At 34.3% G+C, this 12,683-nt stretch overlaps 3 protein-coding genes and 1 long non-coding RNA gene across 4 annotated transcripts in view; 1 reads left to right on the forward strand and 3 right to left on the reverse strand.

Moving 5' to 3' along the window:
• The window catches only part of LOC116771254 (uncharacterized), an 80,748-nt gene that overhangs the window by 7,658 nt on the left and 60,407 nt on the right, over nt 1-12,683 (forward strand). The window lies entirely within an intron of this gene.
• LOC133319315 (uncharacterized) lies at nt 757-2,053 on the reverse strand. The gene is made up of 2 exons (XM_061523272.1): nt 1,809-2,053; nt 757-1,717 (listed from the first exon to the last, which is right to left on the reverse strand). The coding sequence occupies exons 1-2, from the start codon at nt 2,051-2,053 to the stop codon at nt 1,492-1,494; spliced, it is 471 nt and encodes a 156-aa protein (XP_061379256.1). The 3' UTR covers nt 757-1,491.
• On the reverse strand, nt 1,974-3,607 carry LOC116771474 (uncharacterized). Its single transcript, XM_032663317.2, has 3 exons — nt 3,500-3,607; nt 2,572-2,746; nt 1,974-2,183 (listed from the first exon to the last, which is right to left on the reverse strand). Exons 1-3 carry the CDS (start codon nt 3,605-3,607, stop codon nt 2,053-2,055), a joined length of 414 nt encoding a protein of 137 aa, XP_032519208.2. The 3' UTR covers nt 1,974-2,052.
• On the reverse strand, nt 4,257-4,907 carry LOC133319268 (uncharacterized). The gene is made up of 3 exons (XR_009752950.1): nt 4,813-4,907; nt 4,466-4,620; nt 4,257-4,337 (listed from the first exon to the last, which is right to left on the reverse strand). It is a non-coding gene; the product is annotated as an uncharacterized LOC133319268 (long non-coding RNA).

Here is a 12,683-nt window from a genome sequence, read left to right on the forward strand (position 1 = left end):
TTGTTTGTATTTTACAAAAGTATGATCAACGTTCATTAAAATGAACGAAATATTGTGAAGTTGAGATCTTATTTTTATGTTCACTTTTAAATATAAAATATATGTAACAACAACCTACACGAAAAACTTAATGATAATACTTGCTAACCTGTCAGCGGCTGTTATTCGGCTGCCCTCGCAGACTGAAAATTAATATTATTACTAAATACCATGTGCGGAGCGGAGACTGTGAATAGAAAACTATCCGGTCTCTATAGACTATAGATGAAGCAGCTCAGGGAACATAATGAGATCTAAGATTTTCGCGAGTTTTATTCATTTCATTCATTTAAATGAAACTAGTATTTTTCGGATAAACTACGCGTGATTTATTTTTGTAAAAAACTACATACTCCCAACACATCTCGTCTGTCCGTGATCGCGGTAGCTGCGAAGTAACCGACAGGTCGGGAGTATGTAGTTTTTTATAACAATAAAATACCCTTAGTATAAGCCGAATTATATTAGTTTCATGAACTAACATATCCTTACAACAAGTTTCCTGATCACACTACATACGAAGCGTTTCCCGTTGTTCATGAAAAGTCTACATCAATGACGAGGCACACCTTTGATAAGTTTATCCATAACTTATTCGGGTGATGTTCTCGTGTGTCCAAGTCATTGTCCTAATTGCTAAAATACGTTTAAAATTGAAATGAAACTGTCTCTTGATTCACTAAGTCTATTTTATTATTGAACATATTTAGTCGACGTACAAATTACTTTACAATAACGGTGATCCTGGGTAGATACTTGTAGTCGCTCGCCTGCCTCCTTCATTTATCAAAATAGGTTCATTTCAAGTTCACTCTCGAAATTCGTAGACGTCATTAATTTTGATATTGTTTTTTAATGTTTTATTCGAAACTCCCACAACAGCACAAACCAGATTGTTAGAGTCATCAGTGTTGGTGGGCTTCTACTCATTTATAACGAATTCATTCTTTTCTAATTCCCTAACACGATTCTTTCAAAGTCTGTTTTAAAATTAATAAAACTATGTAACACTTCATTTATAAGGTTTAGTGGCAGAAATTTCATCATATTATTATTAAAGTGTCAGACTATAAGCTAAGGTGGCGTGGTATCGAGTAGGCAGTACCGCGGTCTTGATGGTAGCTTCTTCGAAGTTTTATTAACACTACTTGTCCGTCTGTTGAAACATTATAACCAAATCTGAAAGAATTCTAGCTAATTAACAAATATAGCTTAGTAACTGATTTTACATCATCTTCTGTTGTTACCGCACAAACAAAAAGCGTACACCGATGAATGGAATACGTATCACATCAGCTATAAATAACAGTATCTGCAGTAGAGAAGACTGAAAACTGGCATCTTTTCTGAGATCTACTCTCCCACCGCTCTATGTACTGTGCGGGTAAGTAAAAAGCTTTAGATGTATGATATGAGATATACTAACCAAATTTATTTTACAATATAAATTCTTCACATTGACCACCACCAAGCGTAATGAGGCATGAACGAAGCCTGCCTGAAGTAGTCGTATGTCGGCCGCCACGGGTAAGTGTTTTCAAGAGATACCCATGGTTTTGGAATTATTTTGGGACTCTCCTCCTTACCATATAACGTCACCTCTAAGGATGCCTTGAATGAGAAATAGAAGCGGAATTCTACATAGGCTTCGGTTTTAAAGTACACGAAGCATTGACGACTGGAACAAAGATAAGAGACGTATGAAATTAAAATAGTTATGATACCGAACAGTGACCGTTAAATGGGTCTCTATATTGATATAGACGTACGCGCTGTAATCCTTGAACGTGGTAGACTTCATACTGTCGCCCAGGAGGCCGCGGTGACAGTGATGTTCCATCCAAATAGCGGCGTTGGTCCTCGCCGACACCTCCAGGATTATTGTAACACACAGCACCTCCACTACTTGAGCGACTGACAGCTTGTTTGTAAATAAATGCCAATAATAGCAGAATATAAAACCAGGAGAGGGTGAGACTACAGAGGCAGATAGAGTAAACAATATACGGCTCATTATATCCTTACGAAGAAGAATCCTTGTGCGAAGTTCTTATTGATCAGCAGTTCAGTGCTGTCTTTGTACACCACGTTGCCTCTTATCTTGCGTTCACATATACCGAACTCTTTAGGTTGAAGGATCTTACCTGAAACGTAAATTAATTCACAGTAATGTTATATATTCCGTTTGTTCCGTATGATACGATGTAGTTGGCTACGTGATGATGGGCTTACATATATAGATCCTTTTACTGTATCCGTTACCTTACGTATTCGTATATTTCTAGGATTTTAGCTTAAAACTAGTTACGGCCACCGTTTTGCATTTAATATTTTTTTTAATAATTTATATTAATAGAAATAAATGAAATGGTCGGTCCTTATTGTATTACTATCTGCTAGTGAAGATCCCGTCAAAATCAGTCCAGCGGTTTCGTAGATGAGCCAGAACAACCCGCAGACATGCAGACATATGAGTGAAAATAACTTATGTCGCTGTATAGATCCAGTACAAACAGATATTCTAACACACACCCTCATACATTATTAGTTCGATCGGGGACACTCTTCTAAATGTCAAGATTTTGTCCTCGTTGTTTGATCTCCGGTCTACGTTGATGATGATCCCTTCTAGCCAGGACAGATAGTGTTGGATGGGCAGGAACCGGGCGGGTGCGCTGCAACCCGGTCCTCGTACACTGAAACCCAACTGGAAAAGAGACAAAGGACATCGATTAACAAATTTGCAGCCGCAAAGTCGTAAAATTATCTAGGCCTAGGGCTTTATTCGGCCAGCATTTTAAAATTTGTTTAGCTAGATATGTTCTGATGTTGAACAGGCACAATGTTGAAGACAATTTTAATCTTTATATCACAATGCTTTTTAACTAGAGACCTTGTATTGATTGATATACAGATCGGAGCTTATTATACAATCAGTGTGATTGTTTTTTTTATTATTAGTTATATTAGTACTCATTAAAATTACACATTCGTTTATGCTACCATTTACAATACACTGAACAAAAAGTGGAGTTGACAATAACTAATAAAGTTTTAAGTGTAATTATGTTGCTATTATATGAATGGTGTGAGAGATGTGTGTGTGTGTGCGTGCGTGCGTGTGTGTGTGTGTGTGTATTGAATTATTTGACGATATCCTTTTGTTTTAAAAACTTTTATTCTGCAATCATAGTATTTATCTGAAAAAATCGTGGTGATTTTTCCTTTATTCGATGAGGGACACTTTTAAGATATAACGTCCTTGGTTATTATATTATTGCTTTTACATTATGAGATGTGGAGGAGACAGGGAAGGTGTGCGTACAAGTGAAATAATCAGAAATGATGCTACAAAGACACCCGATTGGTTACTCCTCTCCGAGCTATTATGGGAGAGTGGTAATTTGATAGTCGATATGGACTTTAAAACCTGTCACGATTGAACGTGTTGCGTACCCACCAGCTTCCAATATCCCCAGGGCTGCCTGGTGATGAGAGCTACTCCAGCATCCCATACACATGTCTGTTGTTCTCCAGTCGCGGCACATATACTGCTCGAGGGAGACATTTTCTTGTAGTTCAGCTAACAAAAATTTTATATTTTATAAACGCAAATAACGAGTGGAAGGAAACTGTGAGGGAATAGTTATTAAGAACTGACCACAATAGTTAATAAATTGGTCTAGATTTAATCTCTAGTAAATTTTGTAGAGTAAGAGAATTCGTAAGTCACACGAGGTGTGACCTGGTTCTTTGATTACAAATTAACTTCACGACGTGTAGTTGTGGTCGACGCCAGTATGTGGTTCAACTGCTGTATACTGTCGTGTGCTTTAAGTGAGAAATCCTTTACGAGCTTTACCACATCTAAGAATGACTGACAACATTAAGACTTGCCAGGCGAGTATTGTCCTGTGATATAACGAAACTTAAATAAATAATGTTTTTTGTCACGGATATCCTGTTATTAATTAAAACGTCCACCTGTTACCTTGTTTCGAATAGAATAGTTCTTTATTAATCTATACCATGAGTGTCTTGTGTCATACCTTATTTTTGTAGTAAAATTCTTCGCACTCTTGATTTACGACGTAATGCATATTGTGGACTTCTTTTTGTATTTCGCCATCATCTATAAAGGAAAGGCCCCATGTTACTTAAACGAGAACAAAAAGTTGAGGAAAAAACTAACTAAAGTATTACTAGTAAAGTCTTACCTTCATTCATTCTGATGGCATACAAATTGTCATATGTATGCATCGTCCCAGGAATAGGCATGCAGATAGGCAGGACGGGGGCTGATTACAAATATAATATATTAAGTGCAACAGTAGATAAACACCAACAAGGTAGAAATTGAGTTAGTAACACCAAAATATGTTATCCTTCTTTCATCAGCAAGGTTGTCGTTTCTCGGTGTACGTACCAACAGTTCCGCCTATGCCGTCTATGTGTAGAAGGAGCATTGCTATGCTGGCGAGCGTGACGCCCTCTGTGAATTCCGAGGGGAGGTAGTATTCTTCTACGTTCATAGAAAACTTGTTGCTCGTGCTCTGCCATAGTATGAACTTCGTGTTGTTCCTACGTTTTGCAGAATCATTAATATCATTAATAAACAAATCATAAACGAAATGAACATAACACGTGGTGTCAACACACCAAATTTATTTTCTCAGTAAAAGTACTCCATCACCCATCTTACATTTTGTATGATGTAAAAGTTAAAAAAATGAAATTCGTTTAATAACAGTCATCAGCTCATGTAATATTTACAGCAATGTGTCAGGATCAATCCTAGATATATCTTCGGCGGAGGCGATCGCGTACTTTGGATGTACCAGTACTGCACTCGTCACTGCAAATCTTGTTTTGCCTCCTAGATCTAAAGACGTAAATTAATATCTGATCTTTCATATAATTTCGACAATAGTTATCAGAGAGTTTCTTAATATTACTATATAGACAGACGTACAGAATGAATGTTGCACGACACCTATCCAAGGGAACCGTCCGATGTCCATCAGCTTGCCCTCCGGCACCGCCTGCTCTCTGTCTGACGAGCATCTTATATCCTCCCATATTATCCGACCGAACAAACCTGCCGATATGAAAATTAATTAACAGTTAACTCAGAGTCTACAACAATAGATACGCACATCTCAAAGTCACTTACCACTGAGATGATTTGATAGAGTAAAGATAATTAGGAATATGTTAATTTTATTCATCATATCAACATTGAAGATTGTAATGTTTGAATAACACTGTTTCCACTAACAGCTAAGGATACTCGTTCAATGAACGTTTAAGGAATACTAACAAAGTTTTGAGTGCACCCTTCGACTGTTTCAACTATGAGAGTTTACTAAATAATTGCAACAGTATTATTGCAACAGTTCCCACGATTCGTTTATGTACTACTTTTTCGCCGGATATCTGCTATCGACAATAAAATTATGCGTTTCAATTTTAAAGAACCTTTTCAGACAGAAAGGTTGACAGATATATCAAGTTGCAATATTTCTGTACGAACATTTGTTATTCTTTTAAAAAAGTCTTCATCCTAACATAAAGTCAAAGTGGATCAAAATATTGTTAATTTTTTTTTTGTGAACATGGGGCAAACGACCGGACGACCTGCCTGATGGAGGTAATTACCTTCGTCCATGAACTTCCATAACATAGTTTGGTGGATGCGTTTCCACTGAACTGAAAGGGCAACCGGCTTTCTCGCTCATCGGAAGAAACGGAGCCATTAAAGACTTCACTCCGATCTTTTGTGAGAGGGTGGTATTTCTCCGGCCGAGCCAGCCCATATTAGAGCTGCAGTAACTTGACCACAACTAGGCGCTACCACCTTGAAAATTGTGATATTGTTAATAATAAAATGTATATCGGATAAATTACTTCTTTATAGAATCGAATGAAAAATTTCATATTGTATTTGATAAATTAAATGTGTGTGATTATTTGAATACAACAGTCATATGACACGATCTCAAATCTAAAGAAATTTATATGTTATTTTATTTCATTAATTTATAACGTCGGTTCATGTTGCACCAATTTAGAAATAGTCTGTAGACCTACCTGATGATTTAGGATGACTGAATTTAGGTCTAGAAAAGGTAAGTTAGTAATCGCATCTCATATAAACATAGGTATGTTATAATAATAACGGTCCGAGATTCTACAACGATGAGGTTGAAAGATATTTTTCAAACGGCACATACTGACCAAAACAATAATTTATAATAAAGTTATTTATGTCATTCCCGTGCTAACTTGTTATTTTTCTTTCCCTGAACACTTTAACAATCTATCATAATATTTTTATTTTTAATTTTCTAATGTTCAATGAATCAGTTCAACGAATGGTTTCCCTAATTCCTCTTCCCAACACACGTAGCACACGTAACATACGCAGCACATTCGTCGATCATTGATAGCGTTAACAATTCCTATCAATATTGATATGAACGAAGTCATTGAGAACGCTTCTGTTTGTTCGTTACGTGTTTTTGTGTCGACTCTCATTAGTTCCCACATGTAATTACTGTCGGAGGGCATGGACCGAGGCATATAAACGACTTCAGTGACGCGAATTAAAAATTGTATGAAACCGTATCGACAATGTAATTGTTTTACAATGAATTTATTAAAATGTTGTCTCTGTAACAGTCCGAGAAGTAGTATCTGATCGTGACATTCTCTTGTAATGCAAGTGCAGATACAAACATCATATAAAATGAAATGTCAGTCCTGATTGAAGGTGGTAAACTATTTGCTTACTCACTTACCGCTCGATGGTTGACTTCTCGGATAGTTAAGGAATATCAATTATACAAAATTCGAATACACTGTGACTCTTCATACAATCGATTGAAGATTACCGAAGTATGCCAGGTCAACATCACAAAAAAAACCTCGTGTCAGTGGCGATAGGGATTGTTGATAGAAAATACTTATATCAACTATGAATTTGTCCTTAATTATAAATTTAATACCACAAACGAAATAAAGATAGTTTAAACAAAACAATCCACAAACGTAACAGGGTGAGACAGTAAGTAAAAACCACTCGCAGGACCAGTAGGCAGTGTCACCGGTTTCCATAGTTACGACATATTACATTATCTGACATATGTGTGTAGTGTTATGACATATAGAACTAGCCGGCACATTATTCAGTTGTGTTATTGAAGTCCCTGATACATAAATACTGGTTTTGTTCGCACATTATGGTTATGTTTTGGCTATGTCGTTGCTCGCTGTTAACAACACATTCACATAACATTAATATAGGTAGTTAAAGTAAGTTTAAAGAAAACCCATAACTAAGAATTTATATTTAATTACTTTCACTTATTATACTTTTAATTTTTATTTATATGTTGTCAAATGCTGGACACTCGTGTATATAATATATTGCGTATTATTCTTATTGCTTTTATTCCCATATTTGTTTTATAGGTTGTATATTTCTGTATAAAGTTCTGATTTCCGAACGTTGCTTTTTGCCTTTAACATGTTGTATAGAACATTTGAATTCGATTAAAGATCCTACAACTTTGTAACTTTTTTACTGTTTGAAATATAACCGATTTTAAACGAATCTTGTTCCATCTATCTCATTCATGTGCATGCTGTATGAAGGGGACGGAACCACTACAATTCTATTACACGTAAGCTTGGAGAGTTAGAGAAACAGAGCTTAAGTTACAGAATATTAAAATGTTACATTTTATTAAGTTTAAACATAATATGTGGAAATTATTGAAAGTTATTCCTGTTTATTATGTATGCAATATAAAATGTAAAATATAGAGCCTGTAATGTCTTCTACGTGTATCGCATTTCGCGTTACAATACTTTCGGTAAAGCGGCGGGATTTATATTCACATTTTGCAAGGGTTCTGTGGAATTTAAGTTTTAATAAGAGATTCTAATATTATCGATTTTATGTCTTGCGTACTTTTAATTCAGATACCGCGTCTTCTATTTCGGTTACTCGGGAGTATGTAGTTTTTAAAAATAGTAGTAAGTAAGTAAGTAAGTAGTATGTAATCCGAAAAATATTCGTATAGAATTACCTTTATATGATTTCTACATAATGGTTACTACAGATGACGTTCGTGTCATATGTGGCGTACATATAACACATGTTAAAACTTTAATGTTATGTCAAACCAATCTAGAATAAATAATGTGAAAACACAAAGATAACAATGTACATTTTGAGACTGTAGCTGGCATTTAGTCTTGTTCCAGTCTGTGATTGTAGATAAGATGAAAGAGATCATGTTCGCGTTCGATACGAGGTTCATGTTGAACTAGGAGTGGTGTTGGCTCTGGGAACACTCGCCAGGGTCACGAGTTTAAAACAAGTACATATCTAATTTGTTTTACACGTTTATAAATCGTAAGGGTTTTGTTTTACTTCGGATCTGTAGTGAAAAAAGGCTTACAAGTTCTTTATTAAATACAATTAATTATAGTACCAGTTTTTATCTTGTTGTATGATACTGTTATTAAGGATCCGTTTGCTAGAATTTATTTGTTTTCATAAAATAAAACGCTTTTAAGCGCAAAGTGTACAAGATATAGTAAAGACAGAGACATTCGTTCTTTGTTGTATTTCATAATCCGATTACTATGTTTAATTATGTAAAGTTAAAGTATAAAACATTAGTAAGTTCATTAAATAATAGTCAAATTTTCGACGCAATTCTTCATCACATTTGTATCCAAATACTTTCCAATGTGAGTGATCTACATAAGCAGGGTCGGTCCTGTTCCATTAGTGTGGAGGCTACCAGTTAATGTCTGATAATTGGTAATTGATACAGGTAACTAGTGTTATGCCACGGATCAGTATTGGAAATCTTATTAACTCTGTTTATCTTATAAATATACTTGGTCACATCGACATCAATAATATAACTAACTATCCAAGGATTGGAATTGATTTGTTGATAACTTTGAACAAACTTTAAGGATTTAAAAATCATTTCTTACAGTAAGTACTCCTATATGTATTTCTTAAAATTATTTTCAATATAAAAGTCAAGGCGCCTGGTATATCTGTCTGTGTGTACATAAAGGTTTCTAAATGTGTTTCTGTCACGCGATATGTCATTACGTGACATATTTATTTAGTTGTGTTCTTTATTTATAATAATCAGACTGCGATCTTTATTAAGAGGGATTTAAACAATGATATTTTCAATTCAAAATGTGAATCTAAAAAGCCTTTAGAAGTTTGTTGGCATTAGAACATTTTAGAAGTAGATTTTTATTTTGATGTAGTGGAGACATGTACAGTCAGGCACCAGGCATAAAAAGAGTTGAAAATAAGGATTTTATGTCATACTTCATTGATGAGTAACTTAAGTTTAAGATGTGGCCCGGCTTTGAGAAGCCCTAAGTGTTTGAATCTATAATACAACATCACAACACGTATCTGTCTTTTCCGGCTTCAAGTATCAAGTTCCGCGATATCTTTAAGCCTCCCTTAAGAAATCTCTCGGCTAGACTCAGTTTATCTAGATTAAACGTTTATCGCTTTTTAATTTAAGTTTGAATTACCAAGGTATGCTTTTTGTTCTTTCCTTGAACAACGGGTGGAATTTTTGTAGAATAAAGTTTGTAGAAGTATTGCTGTATTTTGAATTAATGAGTTCTTTGTATTTATAATTAATATAAAGTCAGTATATCACTTACATAGAAGGAACAGTACGTGAATATTTCCAATTTAAAATATACCAAAGAACATTCATATTATATCCGCCATCGAAATGCCAAAACTTTTGCCATAATGAAACGCGTTTCAGCAAGTTCGTTGACCCTTGAATCTGTTGGACCGCGTTTTTTACAAGAAATTTCGGAACCATATATATATATATGAACACTCAATTAGGAAACACTATATCGTATGAGTAAAAGTTTTGATAATTACAAACATTGTATGGTATATAAACGTCTCTCTTACTGCTCTTTTTGTTATAACAGTTTAATGGAGACTGTATCGGTCACGCTGCCCACATCGCCATATTTAAATCAATACAATTATTATACTGAACTGACTCGTCTCTCTCAGTCTTTCAGGAATATTATTTAACATACTGTTTACTTTGTGTTATACTTAAACTTACTAGGACTTTTAATGCTATTTGATAGTATTTATATGATTTAGACTTATATCTATTACCTCAAGTAATATTACGTATAATAATAATTTAAGTTTACGAAATTTATCACCATGGTAACCGTCTTTGTTCACACGATATATTTCTAAGAGGATACTTAATAACCGTATCCTATAGAGAGACGTGATTCAATCAAATGACCATGATGATAAATGAAAGACCTAGCAACTACTCATTTAATGAGATCTAAGACTTTCGCGAGTTCTATTCATTTAAACTATTGATTTAACTCGGAGTTGATTATACATGTATAGATCTGAACATAAAACATAAGCCATGAAGTGTTCTACATCTCTTCAACTAATGATTAGTTATCCCCATAACCTTCAATCAAACCCTCTAAGGGTTAGTAAATACGAATATTTTATGGTTCAAAAGTCACATAACAAGGTGACTTTTAATCGGCGATTTATCAAAGGAGTCAAAATACAAATTTTTTGACATTAGGTTTTCTTATTCTTTTCAGTCTTCAGTATGTTTTTTAATGTTTCATCTTCTTTGATCACTAAAGTTTTGGCCGCCTTGATATGTAGCGTTAATTTCTTTCTACTGAGGCTGGACAAGTATGTTCTGTTTCACACATATGTGAATACATGTGTTATGTATAATATTGGATCACTTAAAAATAATAATCTGCTGTTCGTTATATTTTAAACGCTCTCATATCTCGATGATATTAAAAACCAGACCTCAGATTGAATTAATATTGTGCATTGTAATAAGTATTTTCATCTGTAACAATCTATACAGACGTTTATTTACAAATAACGTTAGTACATTGACAGCTTTCGAATTTGAACTCCAACGGGGCGGACGGTGCGCGTGCGCAAGTTTTTATCAGTACCGCTTTCACAACACGGCTCCCACATATCTATGGTGTGTGGAATAAAGATCAAATTACCATAACATGTTACTACGTGACTTAATAACATCGGATCGTGTCAGATTATCAGTCTTCAAAGGCTTTATCACAAACAGACAATATATTATGAATTAGTTTTATAGTGAGACCATCTCAAGGTTTGTAAAAAAAGGGACAATTTATTAACAGGTTTTATCTCATAAGTTAAAACCTTAAGGTGAATCTAACAATCAATTAATAAAAAGGAAATATTTAATTGCCTTTTTCAGTACGAGAAAAAAGAAATGTAATCTGTTTTATAATAATAAGTAAGTAAGTACAAGATGTTTCAGTTAAATTAAATAATTGTAAAAAAAAAACGCTATTAAGTTTTCTCCGTGGCTCTCTTTCATTACATAGCATCATTTAAATGATTTACACTGACATCTGACGCTGGATATTTGTACTACTTTACAATGGGAACACCCTGTATAGCTGTCGCGATATATTCATAATAAAACATAAAGCACAGTTCGTAAAATATTATAAAGCACACTTTTAATGTATTTGAAGACAAAGACATCAAATGATCGTGACCGCAGGAACAATATGGCGTTATAACCGATGTGGTTTTTATTCTGTTTGTTGTTATACAAAAGCCGCACGATGAATGGCCGGATTTATTAATATTATTTTTAATTCAAAATGCGTATAATTGTATTTCTGAAATACCCTTTTGACTTTTGAACTGCTTCAAAAGGACCGACGTGAAGTGAAGGGTCCCATATTCCTGGCCTGCTTACGACTGCATCTCGAACACGACTAATACACTCGTGAATATACACGTACGACGCTCTCGCTGTATTGTGTTTTTAGCTGTGTGATAATTTCAGAAAATCAGAAATATTTTAAATAAAACCTTTTTTATTTTAATAGCTTAAGGTTTATTATTTCGGTTTTATGAATTGGAACAACTATATTTTAATAATAAGTTAATTCAGTTTAAGGTTTGCTTCGACCGATTTGTTTTCTTTATAACGCAACCCCAATGATTTATTTAGTTGGATCGTTTACAATGTTAATTGAAATTAATTAGTACGCACTCAATAATTGACTGCTACTGAGTATGATCTCAGTATAGAAATTGATCTTTGAGTTTATACTATTGACCAGAATATTATGCAATAATTTGTTGTTTCTAATAATAGATAAATGCTAGTTTTTTGTACAACACCCATACATAAATCGGAACACACAAAAGTAAAAACTAGAAGCTATAGTTGTTGTAAACATACAGTTTTCAGAGAAAAATTCTTCTCGATACGGTAAATATATTGTGAGTAAAGCGAGTGTTGGTTCTCACAGCGAAGTCTATGTAAATGTGTACGAATTAATTTAATGTGAAAAGATTTCTGTAAGAGATTACAACTAATTGTTTTGTTAAAACTATACAAAGTATGGTTTATATTCCTTAATAGAAACTGGTTAACGCTTGACAACCGTTCAACCTGATGACGCAGACACATACAAACTGTTCCAATTCCTACTATATATGAACTTGAGGAAGAAGAGGCGTAATACCTCGTCCGATTCCA

This window comes from Danaus plexippus, chromosome 17, assembly GCF_018135715.1.
Source record: "Danaus plexippus chromosome 17, MEX_DaPlex, whole genome shotgun sequence".
Taxonomy (NCBI): Eukaryota; Metazoa; Arthropoda; class Insecta; order Lepidoptera; family Nymphalidae; genus Danaus; species Danaus plexippus.

Excerpts from the sequence above, each read along its gene's own strand:
- LOC133319315 (XM_061523272.1), bottom strand. The coding sequence starts at position 2,053 with ATGAGCCGTATATTGTTTACTCTATCTGCCTCTGTAGTCTCACCCTCT. Across the intron at positions 1,718-1,808 it reads ACGTTCAAGGATTACAGCGC|TCGTCAATGCTTCGTGTACT; the intron begins GTACGTCTATAT and ends TCTTTGTTCCAG.
- LOC116771474 (XM_032663317.2), bottom strand. The coding sequence starts at position 3,607 with ATGTCTCCCTCGAGCAGTATATGTGCCGCGACTGGAGAACAACAGACA. Across the intron at positions 2,747-3,499 it reads CCTGGGGATATTGGAAGCTG|TTGGGTTTCAGTGTACGAGG; the intron begins GTGGGTACGCAA and ends TCTCTTTTCCAG. Across the intron at positions 2,184-2,571 it reads CGAACTAATAATGTATGAGG|GTAAGATCCTTCAACCTAAA; the intron begins GTGTGTGTTAGA and ends TTTACGTTTCAG.